Consider the following 14,327-nt stretch of genomic DNA (forward strand, 5'->3'; position numbering starts at 1 on the left):
TTATGGATTTTCAGTTGGATACTCAAAATAGAGGTAACATATTTTTCTAGGTCTTAATTTCCAACCAGTCAAATGCTTTTCACATAATTACATTATGTCAAATAAGAGAGAGTAAATGTTATTCCTCCTAGCCTGTCTTCCCAGAGAAGCTGTAAGGATATTATCTTCATCAGTTCTGGGATTGCACACATCCTCCACAAATTGCAGAGGGCACCAAGCCTAGTGGTGCTGCTGGCACATGTGAAGTATCAGTGACCACCCAGAGGGACCTGGAAAAGCTTGAGATGTGAGCCTCTGGGAGTCTGATGAGATTTGTCAAGGCCAAGTGCAAGGTGCTACACCTGGGTTAGGACAATCCCCAGACTCAATACAAGTTGGGGGATGAATGAATCAAGAACAGCCCTGCAGAAAAGGAACTTGGGAGTATCAGAATTAGGGAGCTGATAGCCAGGCTTTATTTAATTTTTTCCTAAACTATTAGTTCTTTAAAAACAATTTTTAAATGGGTACTTGTGATTTACAGACTGTCTTTACCTTGTATATTTTGCCCCAAATGAAAATTCTTTGCCCAGACAGACACCCTGTGGAAAATATATGGCTTTCATGTACGGCCCAGCATTGCCACATATCCTCTGGTCAGCTCTTGGTGCTGAGTTTAAAACTTGTCCATAGAAACACCGACTTCCTGAAATCTTATCTTGCTACACACAAATGGGTTTAAATCACTCAGTATTACCTAACCAAAGAACAGATGCAGGGTTTTTTTCATCTCTTCATGAAGGCAACTTTGTGAAAGTCAATTTCATGAAGAAATCCCCCAGTAACATTTTGCAGTAACATCTCCTCTAAGGAACTTACCATTTTCTGACTGCCACCACTTCTTTTTCCTTTCAGGCTCAAACGTTGTGATAACATTTTCAACCATGTGACTATTGTGCTGGGTATAGGGATTATATGGGTATCTGGAATCACAGAGAAAGCACTTCTCTTCAGCCTAGAAAACAAAATGAGCAGAATGAAAGCTTAATCGAGATTCTTCACTAAAAATTACGTGCATGTTCATATATTTATGTCATTGCAATGCTTGAAACTATCTTGTTGCTTTCGATGTCTGTGCTTTTAATCACTCAGGCTTTTCATATACAAGCCCAAGAGAACCATCATATGCACAAAGCTTGCACACAGTATGTGTTGGTCATGGTCTTCCCCAGGTACTTTATAAAAACTGCACTTTTTCAGTGGAGGAGGGATCTCAGTAAGAGCAGGTACCAGGTAAGTAGTTGGTTTGGGATGACACCACCACCCTGACCGCTCTCAGTGTCTTTTGAAGCATAGGGGAACTGGGAAAGTTTAAAACCAATGCAAAGGAGGAAAATCAGGATATCAATAGGACACAAGGATCTTATCTGAAAATGCTACAAGAAGAAGATGAAGGTAGCAATAGCTACCTTCTGATAGCTCAGTTCTGAATGAGAGGTTTTGATAGTGAGGGCAAGGAGTTCCTGTTTAAGGTGGTAAAATGGGGATTGAGAAGGAGAGCAAGAAGAGGTGACAAGGTTAAGATGCTGGGCTGGGAGATGGCCTGTGCTGGATCGTGTGGAGAGCCTGAGCAGCCATCACAGCCAGCAGGGCCCCGGGAAAGTGTTCAGCAGGGTGGGCAGGGGTGGATGCACTGCACAGACTGACTCCAGGGATTTGGGCAGAGTGTAGTGTGAGGATGTGGGAATAAGCCACAGGAGAAGGTGATGCCCAAGCTGTGTGCCTGGCTGGTGGGGTGTCCTAGGTTACAATATAAAATATATTCTATTTCCATCCTCAAGAGCTGCTGAAACCAGGAGGGGCATTGTTTTTCCTTATCTCCTGTTAATGGGCCCATCAATGTCTCAGAGATAACTTCCTCTAGGAGCCATTTCTGTTTAATGGGAAATCGAGGACCCACCACATGGCTCATTAGAATGATAACAGCCCATTGTGAGATGCTCTGCTCAGGGGAGAGGAGCTAAGCATCCCCACCTGGATGTAATCTGGGGTTTGGGACAGAGCAGACAGTTTTTCCACTGGATTCCCAGAGGAATGGCTGTCTTTTCCACTGGATCTTCAGAGGAAGACTACACCCTTTCTACAGGATTGCTGCTCCAACAGAACCAGAAGGACCTGCAGCCACCAATCCAACTGGACTGCTACCAATACCCTGACCAACAGGGTGACAGGTTATATTCTGACTTTGTCAGTGGTTTTTATTTTGTATTATTGCATGTATTTTGGTTTTCCTTTTCCTAATAAATTGTATTTCTGACTAGTCTCTCACTGGTTTTGCTTTCAAAGCAGAACATGGGGACACTGGCAGTAGGAAAGGGTTGACACAGCACCCCAGAGGGAACTGAAGGAGGAGGCATGAGTTCAGTGGCCATGGCTAGAAGGCTGGAAGTGACCCAGAAGGAGATAGGTGGTACACTCAGCATCCACAAAGAACTGGGAATGGTTTTAACTTCTTTGAATTAAGAAATCACCTGGGAATAATTTGCATTTAAATAAATGAAGAGATATAGATTTACAAGTATAATTAATGCATTTTAAACATAGTAATTATGTATTGTATTCAGTCATTCTATACTACACTTGACAAGTGTATGAATGCACATTTTAGCAGATGAGCGAGAAATTAAAAAAAAAAATTCTGTCATCTTATTTCACAAAGCCCTAGTAAGGACAGCTCAGGTTGTTGAAGCAGCTGGAAGGAACATGCACACTCCCACTCTGGTTTTTATAGACAAACAATATGACACTGGGGCAACTTATCTTTAAGGTTGCTCCATAAAAATCTGTTCCAAAGGACAAGCATGTGCATGTCCATGTCTGGCAGATCCCATTTGCCTCTGAGTCGTGCAGCTTTATACTCTCCTCAACGCTGAGTGCCCTGTCCTTTCCTTTCAAAACAAATATAAGTAGTAAATCCAATCATTGAGCTAAAACCCACTTAACCTACATTTTAAAAACAGTAAGACATATCAAAGACTAAAATTTACTTGTAATGCTTCTTTCCAAACACAAAGCAGTTGAATTTTAATTTTTCCCCATCTGAATCCCAGCTAAATCCTGGTTCTTGGTAGCTTGCCTCATTGACTAACACCCACTTTCATGAGTAAGGTTTGCTCTTAAGAAATCTGACACAGGTCACCAGGAGAGGAGAGGGAGAACTTTGATTTACAAGATGCAAAACTTCCTGGTCTGCCTCCAGCAAAGAATTCAAAATGTGCTGGTGAGAAAGCAAATTGAAAGTGAAGTGGCACTCTGATGCACTGTAGGTGCATGACTCATTTAAGGCAAGCTGAGGGAACAGAACGCATTGACAAAGGGCTCTGTAGCAGCAGAGTTTGTAGTTTTCACCCTCTTCAGGAGACAGCCACCCAGGGGTCAAGATATGTTGAAGCAGCATTAAATCACAAGGATTATTGCAGAACAGCTGCTCCTTTCATGAGTCTGTATTTACATAATTCAAAGGGTAAGTACAGGCAAGTGAAAATACTAATTTTTTTTATTGCTCTTTGATCTCCTCCTAAAAAGCAAGAATAAAAGGCAGTCACCCAGCTTTAGGACCAGAAAGAGGATTCAGGCTATTTTAGTAAAGGAAAGAGATATTTACATTTTGCAGAAAACTGTAGATACAATGTGCAATTTGGAGCAGTGCTTGGTTCCATGTCCATACTTTACTCTGTAAATGTGTCACAACATTAAGCTAGAAGGTCATAAACTGTCATTATTTTCAATTGCTTATAAATTAAGCTGTATTTGAACTTCCTCTTCAGCCTAGGCTGTTATTTAGTGACAATATTTCTATTTGTGACAATTTATTAGCTCAGTGGGGCCAAGCCCTCCAGGATGTACAACAGGGGAATCCTCATTTCTGCACACCTTCCATATACCCAGTGGTTCCCCCCCATCCCTGCAGCCAGGGAGTGAGAGGCATCCTCTTGGTCAGCCACATTTTTATTTGATCTGACTCACCCACATGGCCAAAGCCTGGGCTACAGCATTAGGTCTTCCCTTTTCAGAGGCATCTTTCTGCTTTCAGCAACACTGGCCTCATTTCAGATCAAAAGAGAGGAGAGTGTGTGGTGTGAATCTCTTGACAGGCTGCCTCGGGTCTCAACACCATGTGGACATGTCCTCTGGAGAGGGCCCTGCAGTCTGTGGCACCCCTGCTCTCACACACACAGACCGTGGGCTTCACCTCTGGGGCCTGAGTGGGAAGAGGACTTGCAGAGCAAAGCTCCTTCAGAAATCCCTGTGCTCAATCCCTGTGCATCTCAGGGATCTTTCTCTCCCTTGAGAAGATACACATCACTGTGGAGGCTGTTTGCTGCCAAACCCTCCTTATGTGCTGCAGTGAGGCACAGCCTTCCTCCAGTGTGACGCTGACAATTATTCAGATAACTCCCACAGGAACTTCCCAGTCTGGGCCAATTCCCTATGCAGATGAGAATAAGGTTAGTAGGAAGAGTGGTTATGGTTAGCAAGAGGAGTTTACAAAAGAAAGCAAACCCACCTCTAGGTAGCCTATAATGCAGTACTTCTGAGGGCTGCTCATCCCACAGGTTGACGAGGCTGTCAGTTGTTTGCTGCGGCCCTGGAGAAGGTCCCCAAGGGCTGGGTGGCAGGACCCAGCACCACAGCCATGCTGTGCGTGCTGGGCTCTTAGCAGCACTGAGCATAAAAGAAGATCAAAGAAAGACTAAATTGTTTTGCATATCCAGCAGTATTTCCCAGAGAAAATCAGTTAAATCCCAACACAAGCAGAAAACACAATTATCCTTTGCCTGTACCCCTTTTGTCCTTAGTTATACATTTTTTAAAGAACTTCAGTAATGAACACACCAGCTGCAAAATAATAATAATAAAAAATATAGCTAGCATATTGCAAATCTATGCTAAAACTTAAATTTTCAGCACACTACTTTTCAGTAAAAATGCCAATCTACCACGAGCAATAATTTATTATGCTTCCCATCCTGACATACCCATTGCCAGCAATCCTACAAAAGAACACTGAGCATTTCAATTGACTCTGAGAATAGAGGTAGATTTTAATTAATTCCACTTATTTCTGTTGAAATAAGTGTTCCAAGTTATAATGGTGGAAATGAGACCAGGATTGATATAAGGGGTCCCCTAGATTTTCTTTTAATTTGCAATGAATCCCTAGTTCAGGGCCCTGTTAAACCCCATGAAGTTGTCATTAATAAATTAAAAGAGTAATTCTGAATTGTCTGAATAATTGCAGGACTTCTTCTTTGTTTTGCCCGAAACAACTTTCAGTGTCTTCCCCACTATATTAAGATTTCCCTTACAGGGCTTTTCCTTTTAAACAAGTTCTGTCCTGAAACTCTGCAAAGGAATGGGTACCTTGGAGGCTATATCCATTCAGCTTTACTTGGCTCAACTTGTTAGAAAAGGTGCAGTTGAAAAACCCCTACAACTGATACTTGAAGATCCCACAAAACACTAGAAATACAACTACCACAGTAAAAATACAGCATTTCATAACCAAGTTTCAGCCATGGCTCAGGCTATAATTCAGATGATGAGTGACACTTGACTCTTTAGATGTAAAGCGGTGCCTATGTTTAGTTAGCATGCTTTTTTTACTTATAAAAATCCATGCTCATTATTCATTAGCAGATGTTGATTGCCCCTTTCAGGTCCCGAATCAGGCTCAATTACAACATGTATGTTTTCTTTGTACTTGAAGATATCATATCTCGTAGGTCCCTCACTGGCAGGAGAGTGGGGAATAAGGATTCACTGTCAAGTGTTTCTCAATAGCATTTTCTTAAAAGAAGTGCTTTAACAAAATCTTGGAAAGGTGTGTAAATCACATGATAATATTTCAAAATTGGCCTGAGTCACTGTAGCATCTGTACTTACTGAGGTGTAACAGGATGGCCAGCCCCAGCCTCATGCCTCCTCATCAAACTCTGACTGGTACTGCTGCAAGAGAAAAACTGGTCCATCACTTGGTATTCTCTGTCACCAGGGCACACAGGTGTACCCAGGACCAGCCTTTAGTGAAGTGACAGAGATGTAATATAAAAATACAAAGACTAAAAGGAAACCCTGGCTTTGATTTAGTTGTAGAAAAAAAAACAAATCTCATGATAGAATTTTTGGCACTGAAACTGGGATGAAAGCAGAGGAGCATTTCACAAAGGCTTGCAGAGAAGACTGTGAAAACATATTCACACTTAGTGTATAATATAACCAGAATGCTACCAGCTAAAATACTGTAGTATTCAAATAAAAACCCCTTAATTCTAAGTGGATTCAGCAGGGCTGTTTGCAGAGCTCTAGCTCTTTCTCTGGAGGTCCTAGTTTGTTTTCATTAACCTAAAAGATAGTCAGAGGTCCTAATGAAGATGCCACTGAGAAATGCCTGATGTGAGGTGCTACGAATTCTGTCAGAGATCTGATGCAAGTGCATCTCAATGTTTAGTGAAGAAAACCAGGTAATGTCAGCATCAGTGTGAAAAACTTGTACAGGGGAAACTCAGCATGAGTCCAAGAGAGGTTGATTGTGGCATTATGGCATCCTTCCTCTTCCTATTTACCTGGAAGAAAGTGAGACTTGCAAACAAAACTGTTGGAAAAACAAAAGGCAGCCATGGGTATAAAAGACAATCCACTATCCTGCCACCAAGTAGAACCCCCAAACCAAACCTGCCCTATCTTTGAATCTTCCACCTTTTTCTCCACCTGTAGGAATCAGTGAGGCTGGTGTGTCCTGAAACAGGTCCAGCTGCCGGGGCATCCCTGTATGAGCGTGCCCCAAGCACCACCTCCCAGCTGTGTTCTTGTTCCTCACCCTCACACAGGCATCATTGTACTGAGTGAGCTTAAATGAAATACACCCCCAGAGTAGTGGGAACAGAAACAAAAGCACTTCAGGTGTTATAGGCTCCATGTGGGCTTGGTGCACCCAGCTCTATACAGCACATGACACTACAGCTGTACTTAGTTGAGTATTTCAGCCACCACAGGCAGGGAAAGCTGGCAAGGGTCACCAGGCTTTCATGCTGCTGCAGCTACTCTTATCTGCCACAACCACAGAGAGCCTGGCATGTGACAGGGAGATGATGCTGCTGAGCACCCATGCAGCTGTGCTTGGCTACAGAGAGACCTGGCAACAGATCCACTGTCCGAGGCAAAATTGAGCAAATATTTTCCTTTTCTGTTGGACTTTAAATTTTATACTCTGGCAGAATAATGGACAGATTCAGAGATGATTTAAGCTGCAACCACTGCCAAAGCAGTGAAATACAGATGCCCCTGGTGAGCAATTGTGGCAGTTATACATCCAATTCCTACCCTAACACTGTGACGTGTAATACAAGTGATACTCTCTAAACCTCGTTCCCTTTAATGGACAAACAAGGACTAGAAAAACCCCAACAAATTTTGGTTCCGTGCTTAACAGGAAAATTAGATGCTGAAGAGGTCTTACCTGGGTTCCAAGCAGCCAAGTGTCGCAGCTGGGAATGAGCAGAGCTGAGTGAGGGAAGCAAGCAAAGGCATACCTGTGCACTTCAGCTGGAGAAGACAGCACGTCCCCCGAGGCACCAAGGTGTAGGTGAGAATGAGACCCAGCCTGCAACCTGTCAAAAGCTTGATTTGTGAACTCCTTCTGCTTCTGGCATCAGCAAATATATTCACTGAAAGACAATTGTGACAGGTTAAGTTCATGGCAGAAAAAGTTCATGCAACTGACAACAGAAGGCTGGGATTCTTAAAGTGCTGGCAAACAACACCTTGTCTGTTGTTTAATTAAACATCTGTTCAGTTGGTCTGGTTTGAAATCAAATATCAAAGTCTTTATAGCTAGTTAGCATCAGAAGTCTAGTGGCTCTGGATTATCTGACCATGGACTAAAAAGGATACCTCCTCACAGCAGGAGTGTGAATGGTCTGGAGGGCTGTTTGGGGTTCTGAGGTGACTGTAAACGTGCCTGCCAGACAGCTGTGATTGCACTGTGTGGACATATTGAGCCAAATCTGAAATAGTTCAAACTCTGGATCATCAGTGTGAGCACTGGGTTTTTCTCCATTTAAAGCTGAAGACAACAGGGCAACTTGAGTCATGGCTTTGCATTTCAGCACAAGTTTTGCATGTAACTGTCCCCAGCAGCAAGCACAGGACAGGGACTGATGTGTGGGGTACAGCACAGTCACGGGCAACACGGTGATGGAGCAGCTCTGAATTCAACACCTCATGTGCAGAACTGGCCACTGCTTTCTGGTGTCTTTGTTAAAACGTGTGGCACTGTGATTCCAGTTTTCACAATGGCAACTTGCCTCGACACACGATTTTAGAGGTGACATATTTGTTATCAGTTCTCCTCTGACTGTAAGGCTAAATTCATTATAGTCTGTCAAGTATCATCACACATGCTTAAACAGAAGGTTTTCTATATGAACAAAATATGTTTTATAAATTAATCACTGCATTTTCTTTTGGTTGTTCCTATTCTTTCAGGGCAAAAAAAGAAAGGTGTGTTCTTTAATCCTATTGCAATGCTCAGTACTAAGTGTCCTCTGCCATTATTATAATTACTAACTCTAGCAGAAATAATTCTTTTTTTTTTTTGAAATTATTTTCCTCAAATGCATGGGGAAATTACTTGTGAGAGACTTTTTTCAGGCTGATTTAATCTGCATTTTGTTTGCACTCATGCGTGATTAATTATTGTACAGATGGTTTACACTTAGTGGGTTTTGGTATTAGGAAAATAACTAAATGATATATTAAGATATTAATTTAACATTTTATGTGCAAGCAGTATGTCAAATGTTGCCCGAAAGAGACACATATAACTGAAGAAAGTATTATTACTATAACGCTACTAAATTATAAAATGGTTGACATTTTATTAACGTATTTCATGGGGAATTCAGAATTTGTTACAGAGAATTGATGCGAGAAGTAAATATCAAGGAAGATTTATTTGCAGAATATAACCAGTCCTCTGTTCTGATTTATGTAGGACCCCAAGCAAGAAGGAGGTTTTAAACTGCTTGAGGCAGGGATTAAGAAACTTCTTTCTTGCCTCTTTAATCTCTGCACAGGTAAAGGATCTGGATTTATAATGCATCACTCGTCCCGTGCTGGCTGGAGGGTAGATAGCACTGGTGTGTGATTTTTCAAGTCATCACAGGTCTGAGGGTTGTCATTGCTTAGGCCCAAGGCATATCCTCAGTACACACAAAGGATGGGAATTGTCAGCACTGCAGCGTGTATTCCCTTCACAGACACCAACCAGCAGTGAGGGAAGGGGCAGGAGCAGAGCCACCACTTTAAAATTTCCATACATTTTTCAAGAAATGAAATTATTTGAGCCTAAGATTCTTCTTGCTATGTGAAAAGTATTTAATCTAAACAAATCACTTGGGCTTCCTTCACGTCAATGAAGAAAGACAGGGAACCCTACAGAGTTCATCCCACCACCTTCTTTAGACACTTTAAAGGGATAATGCCCTTTTGGAGGTATCTGCTGCTTTCCTTTGGTTATGAGAATCCCTGCTCCTTATTTTAGGACAGATGCTTGTATTTTAAAAAACTAAAATGTACTGAGATTAATCCCATCAATGGCCAAAATCTTGAACAAAGTCTAACGGTCTGAAAATCAAAATTATCTTTCTACATTCTCTCTCCCCTCCTTTGTTTCTGCCCTCATTTCTTCAAGACTATATCTTACGCCTAAAGTTTCTCAAAGTTTCTCAAAGACAAAGACTGATTTTTTTGTGGTTTTATATATTGTGAGAATGTAGCACTGAATAACAAAACTAGAATGAACTGTAAGTTTACAACCAGGTAACATAAGGTGGGGTTTTTTTCATTTTTTTGGTTTTTTTTGGTTTTTGTTTGTTTGTTTGTTTGTTTGTTTGTTTGTTTTATAAATCTGATCAGGAGAGAGCTAAGGACAGCAGAGGGATAGGCTACGAACTCAGATATGACAGGAGAGAAAGGCTACCCTACCCCTCATCCTCCTCACTTCCACGTCCCACTGGCTGGCTGCTCCTCCACATTGTGCACCCTGAAGGAAACAGCTACTTTTAAACATGTATTTAATAAGTATTTTTAAAGAGCTTTCTCACAATTCAAAAGGATGTCAAGTCTATTTGTAACTTATGAGAAGTTTCCTCTTTTTCTTTCAGTCACAGCACCCCACAGTGCCCTTCACCTTCAGTGTGCAAGTTTTAAGACTTTGATTTTTCCACCACAAAGAAGAGATGTTGCTTCAACTCGAATATTATCTCCCTGGCAGGCACAGCGTTAATAGCAGTAATTAATACTAAAGACCATCCTGGTTTCAGCCAGGACAGGTTAATTTTTTGCAGTAGATGGAGGGGAGTGGCCAGGACCCTGATACTATTCAATACCAGCTCTGGTCGTTGCCAGGGGCAGGAGGTGAGGACTCTCCTTCCTTCAGTGGAGTAAACATGGCAGTTCTGCACATGAGGTGTTGAATTCAGAGCTGCTCCATCACCGTGTTGCCCGTGACTGTGCTGTACCCCACACATCAGTCCCTGTCCTGTGCTTGCTGCTGGGGACAGTTACATGCAAAACTTGTGCTGAAATGCAAAGCCATGACTCAAGTTGCCCTGTTGTCTTCAGCTTTAAATTGAGAAAAACCCAGTGCTCACACTGATGATCCAGAGTTTGAACTATTTCAGATTTGGCTCAATATGTCCACACAATGCAATCACAGCTGTCTGGCAGGCACGTTTACAGTCACCTCAGAACCCCAAACAGCCCTCCAGACCATTCACACTCCTGCTGTGAGGAGGTATCCTTATATATATATAAGCCCTGCTTTCTCTCAAGTATTTAATTATACCAGATGGAAGTAAGTGGAAAAAATGTGTCTTACTTCACTTTGCTGATCATCTCTTGTCAAATGGAAGGAAAGTGTTGTCACAACCAGGAAGGAGCAGCTGGGTATGATGGAAACCCAGCCAAGCACAGAAAATGTCAGCAGCAAAGCTGGAGCAGGAAATGCCTCTTGCTTTCAAAAGCCATTATTGAGGCAGTTCCTTTTAATCAGAAGAAGGCAGGAAGCAACCCTGCTCTGCTGACCACCTATGTGGAGGACATTCCAACAACAATTGGTTTGCTCATGCTTCCTGTCCTTTCTAACCAGGTAGTTTGTGAGCATTACCCCAAGGTCCTGGCAGGGTCAAGGGAGTAGGTGTCTGTGAACCCTGAGCCAGATGGCTCTTCAGGGGCTCTGCTATATCTCACAAGGTTAGTAGCCTGAAAGAAAACAGAAAAAGGACAAGAGCTTTGGGGAAGTGAGGATCAATTTGAAGGAGGGAAGACAAGCAGCTGAGTCAGGTACCCTGGCAGCAAAAAAATTTAATGTTTTGAAAAGGTCCACAGGCAATCATAGAGACAGACTAGGCAAAGAAAGATGTGAAGAAAGCTGAGCAGGAGATTACAGAGAATATGTTCAAGGTTGTAGCTGAAAGTTGTGGTTTAGACAGATGGGCATGAAAGAAGTGCCATGTGCTAGCAGTTCATGAAAGAGTATTACCATGCAGGAACAGAGGCTAAAAATCTACCAGGGCAACCCACCCACATAGCTACAGGGTCTCCATTCCCAGAGTGGGCAAATCAGAAATACAGTGGCTGTTTGGAGAATTAGAATGCATTGGGCTTACAGAGGTCCATGATGAAGTGCTTACTTAAGAGTATCCTGACCCTGCAGATTGCCTTGCAGAAGTGTCCTGAAAATTAATTGAAACCTTGGTGATTGCCAGATTATGCTTTGACTAGATAAAGCTTAATAACTAGTTCTTATTTTTGCAAAGTTCAGCTCTCACTGATCCTATTCAAATTGTTACAGAAAGCAACAAGCATGATAAAATAATTTAAAAATCCCTCAGCAATATATGGAGTTCGTGTTATGTATTATAAAAATCAAAATAATATTCTTATAAAGCAAAACCTTTGTACCAATCTGTCAAGAGTTCCTTATAATCCATTTGGCCTGCTGGAATATCATGGGAAAAACTTACAAGAAAACTCAAAAGTCTGATTTCTTATATGTTGGAATAAATCAGCCGAGACTCCATTTTCTTCATGCAGAAAGCCAATTCTTTATTCACAAAGCTCATATTTATAGGAAATATCAGAAGACACTGTGTTCAACCCAATTGGTCAGTGAAATACAGTGAAATTCAGTTGATTGGTTGGTAAGGGCTATTGTACATGTCTATCAAATTTTATCTTTCTAGATATGTTTACATTTTTCCTTTTTGGGTTCCCATGGGACAAATTCACACAAATGCATTTGTTTTTCACCATCAGAATAGATTGTTGTGTTAAAAGAACTTCTCATTCTCAATATAGCTTCACATGGGCACTTGCATATTGCTTGTTAGCTGCACTTAGAAGAAATTACAGGTCAGCTTTGGCAATTTTAGCAGAGTGAGACCTGATTTCATAAGGCCTTTCTTTTATAATCCTGCCTGTCTACAACACTTACAGAGCCTAAACAAACACGCATACTACACAGAGTTTACAATAACTTGGGGGAAATATGCTGATTTCTGCTGAACTTATATGCATACTACTAGTATATAATTCTAACACCACAAGTGTCACAACAACTTGAATTTTTTTGGATAAAATACTAGTAAGACTATGTCATACTATTTATGAATATCCTACTATCACCATCACCTCACATATGGTTTATCCAGACCTCTCCCATACCCTGAGAAGGACTTTAGTGTCTTTAATGCAGTTAACAAATAGCAATGTCTTTCTCTATCAAGGTAAATGGTTCTTGTCCCTTTACTATGCCAGCTAACACCATTCTCAACCAGCTAACCCTGCAGAAGGCCAAATAGCTCCTAAAATAACGCTTTTAAGACTAGTGATATTTTTCAAGAATAAGTTTTATGCTGGGACTGAGCAAGCTTGTAGCAAAGGAGTAAAATATAGCATATTTGTGAATACAGCTTCAAATAAATTTTTGGAAACCTGCTTATTAATGGTCATGTTTGTTGTTTTTTTTTTCAGGAAAACTGTGTTTCAAAGAACAGAAAACAGAACATTAAAATAAAAGAAATACTGAAGGTCACAACATATGCTAGTGTGTCTCTGTCTCCTCATAACCTTGTGCTATATTTAGACAATTCAAGAACATTATGGAGAAGGATTAGTGCTTTTATGTAACTTGATAAATTATCAAAATATTTCTGTTTTGTAATCATGATCTAATTACTAAAAACAGCCAAGCAGTGAAAGATCAGGCTTTATTACAACCTGACATTTGTAATCTGGACAGGAATTCAATTCAGTGAGCGATGCTCTTTTCCTCCCCACAGATACCATACAATCTATCAACAGCATACAGCAAATCTCTGCTGAATGAAAGACAACTTCGAGTCGGTTACCTGTCTGCACCAAACAATTTAAACTCTTAGGAAAAGGACAAAAACCCCGGGAAGATTACACTGTAACATTTTTCAACCACAGCTTTCACAGTGCTTTGCTGTAACACAACACACTTCTTACCTCAGCTGACTTGTGAGCTCCTCATGAGCTTCATGAAACAACTGTATTTGCTGATATATATATATATATATATATATGTATGTATGCATTGCAGCTGTATCTATGTAATATATAATTGCATCTTAAATGTTAGCTAAGTCACAGAAATATCCAATATAAGAATTAGGATTAATTTATCTTTAAAAAAAATTGTAGTGGCAAATAATTATGTATGAAGACAGTGGCAACTCAGTAGAACAAAGCCATTCTGTTCACACAGTGGGCAATGGGACTGCTTCAGGTTGCCTCAGTAGTTTTAACATCGTCCTCCTTCCAGTGAGCAGGACTGTTCTTCTGAGGCCCTATGACAAGAAATCACTGGATAATTTAAAAAAGGATCTCTCAGAAGACCAGAAGTCGGGTTGAGCTGGAAAACTGATATTAAAGATTAGAGAGACCAAGTCGCTCATCAACAGCTTATTTTTATTGACAGAAGCTGGACAGACGAAGCAAATGGCAGCCTTTAGTAAACCCCGCAGCAGTGACCACCTGCAGAACCGCACTGCGGCCCCGCTCCCTCCCGCCTGCGGGCCGGCACCCGGCACCTCCGAACCGGCCCAGAGCACCTCCGGGCCCGCACCCGGCACCTCCGGGCCGGGGAGCGCCGAGGCCACGGGACGCGGGCGGGGCCGCAGGCGGTCCCGGGCGGGGCCGCGGGCGGCCGGAACTGCCTTCGCCTCCTGGCGGTTCCTGGAGCGTGGATCCTCCTCATT

General features: G+C 41.7%; 1 protein-coding gene across 1 annotated transcript in view; it reads right to left on the bottom strand.

Annotated features, from left to right (window-relative positions):
* Positions 1-14,327, bottom strand: part of LAMB4 (laminin subunit beta 4) — a 51,983-nt gene that overhangs the window by 34,911 nt on the left and 2,745 nt on the right. The window contains exons 2-5 of the mRNA XM_064422063.1: positions 7,572-7,706; positions 5,926-5,988; positions 4,547-4,704; positions 859-994 (exon numbers count right to left, since the gene is read on the bottom strand). Of these exons, the coding sequence (XP_064278133.1) occupies positions 859-994; positions 4,547-4,704; positions 5,926-5,959 (328 nt within the window). The 5' untranslated portion in view covers positions 5,960-5,988; positions 7,572-7,706. The remainder of the gene's footprint in view (positions 1-858; positions 995-4,546; positions 4,705-5,925; positions 5,989-7,571; positions 7,707-14,327) is intronic.

Source organism: Passer domesticus, chromosome 5, assembly GCF_036417665.1.
Source record: "Passer domesticus isolate bPasDom1 chromosome 5, bPasDom1.hap1, whole genome shotgun sequence".
NCBI lineage: Eukaryota > Metazoa > Chordata > Aves > Passeriformes > Passeridae > Passer > Passer domesticus.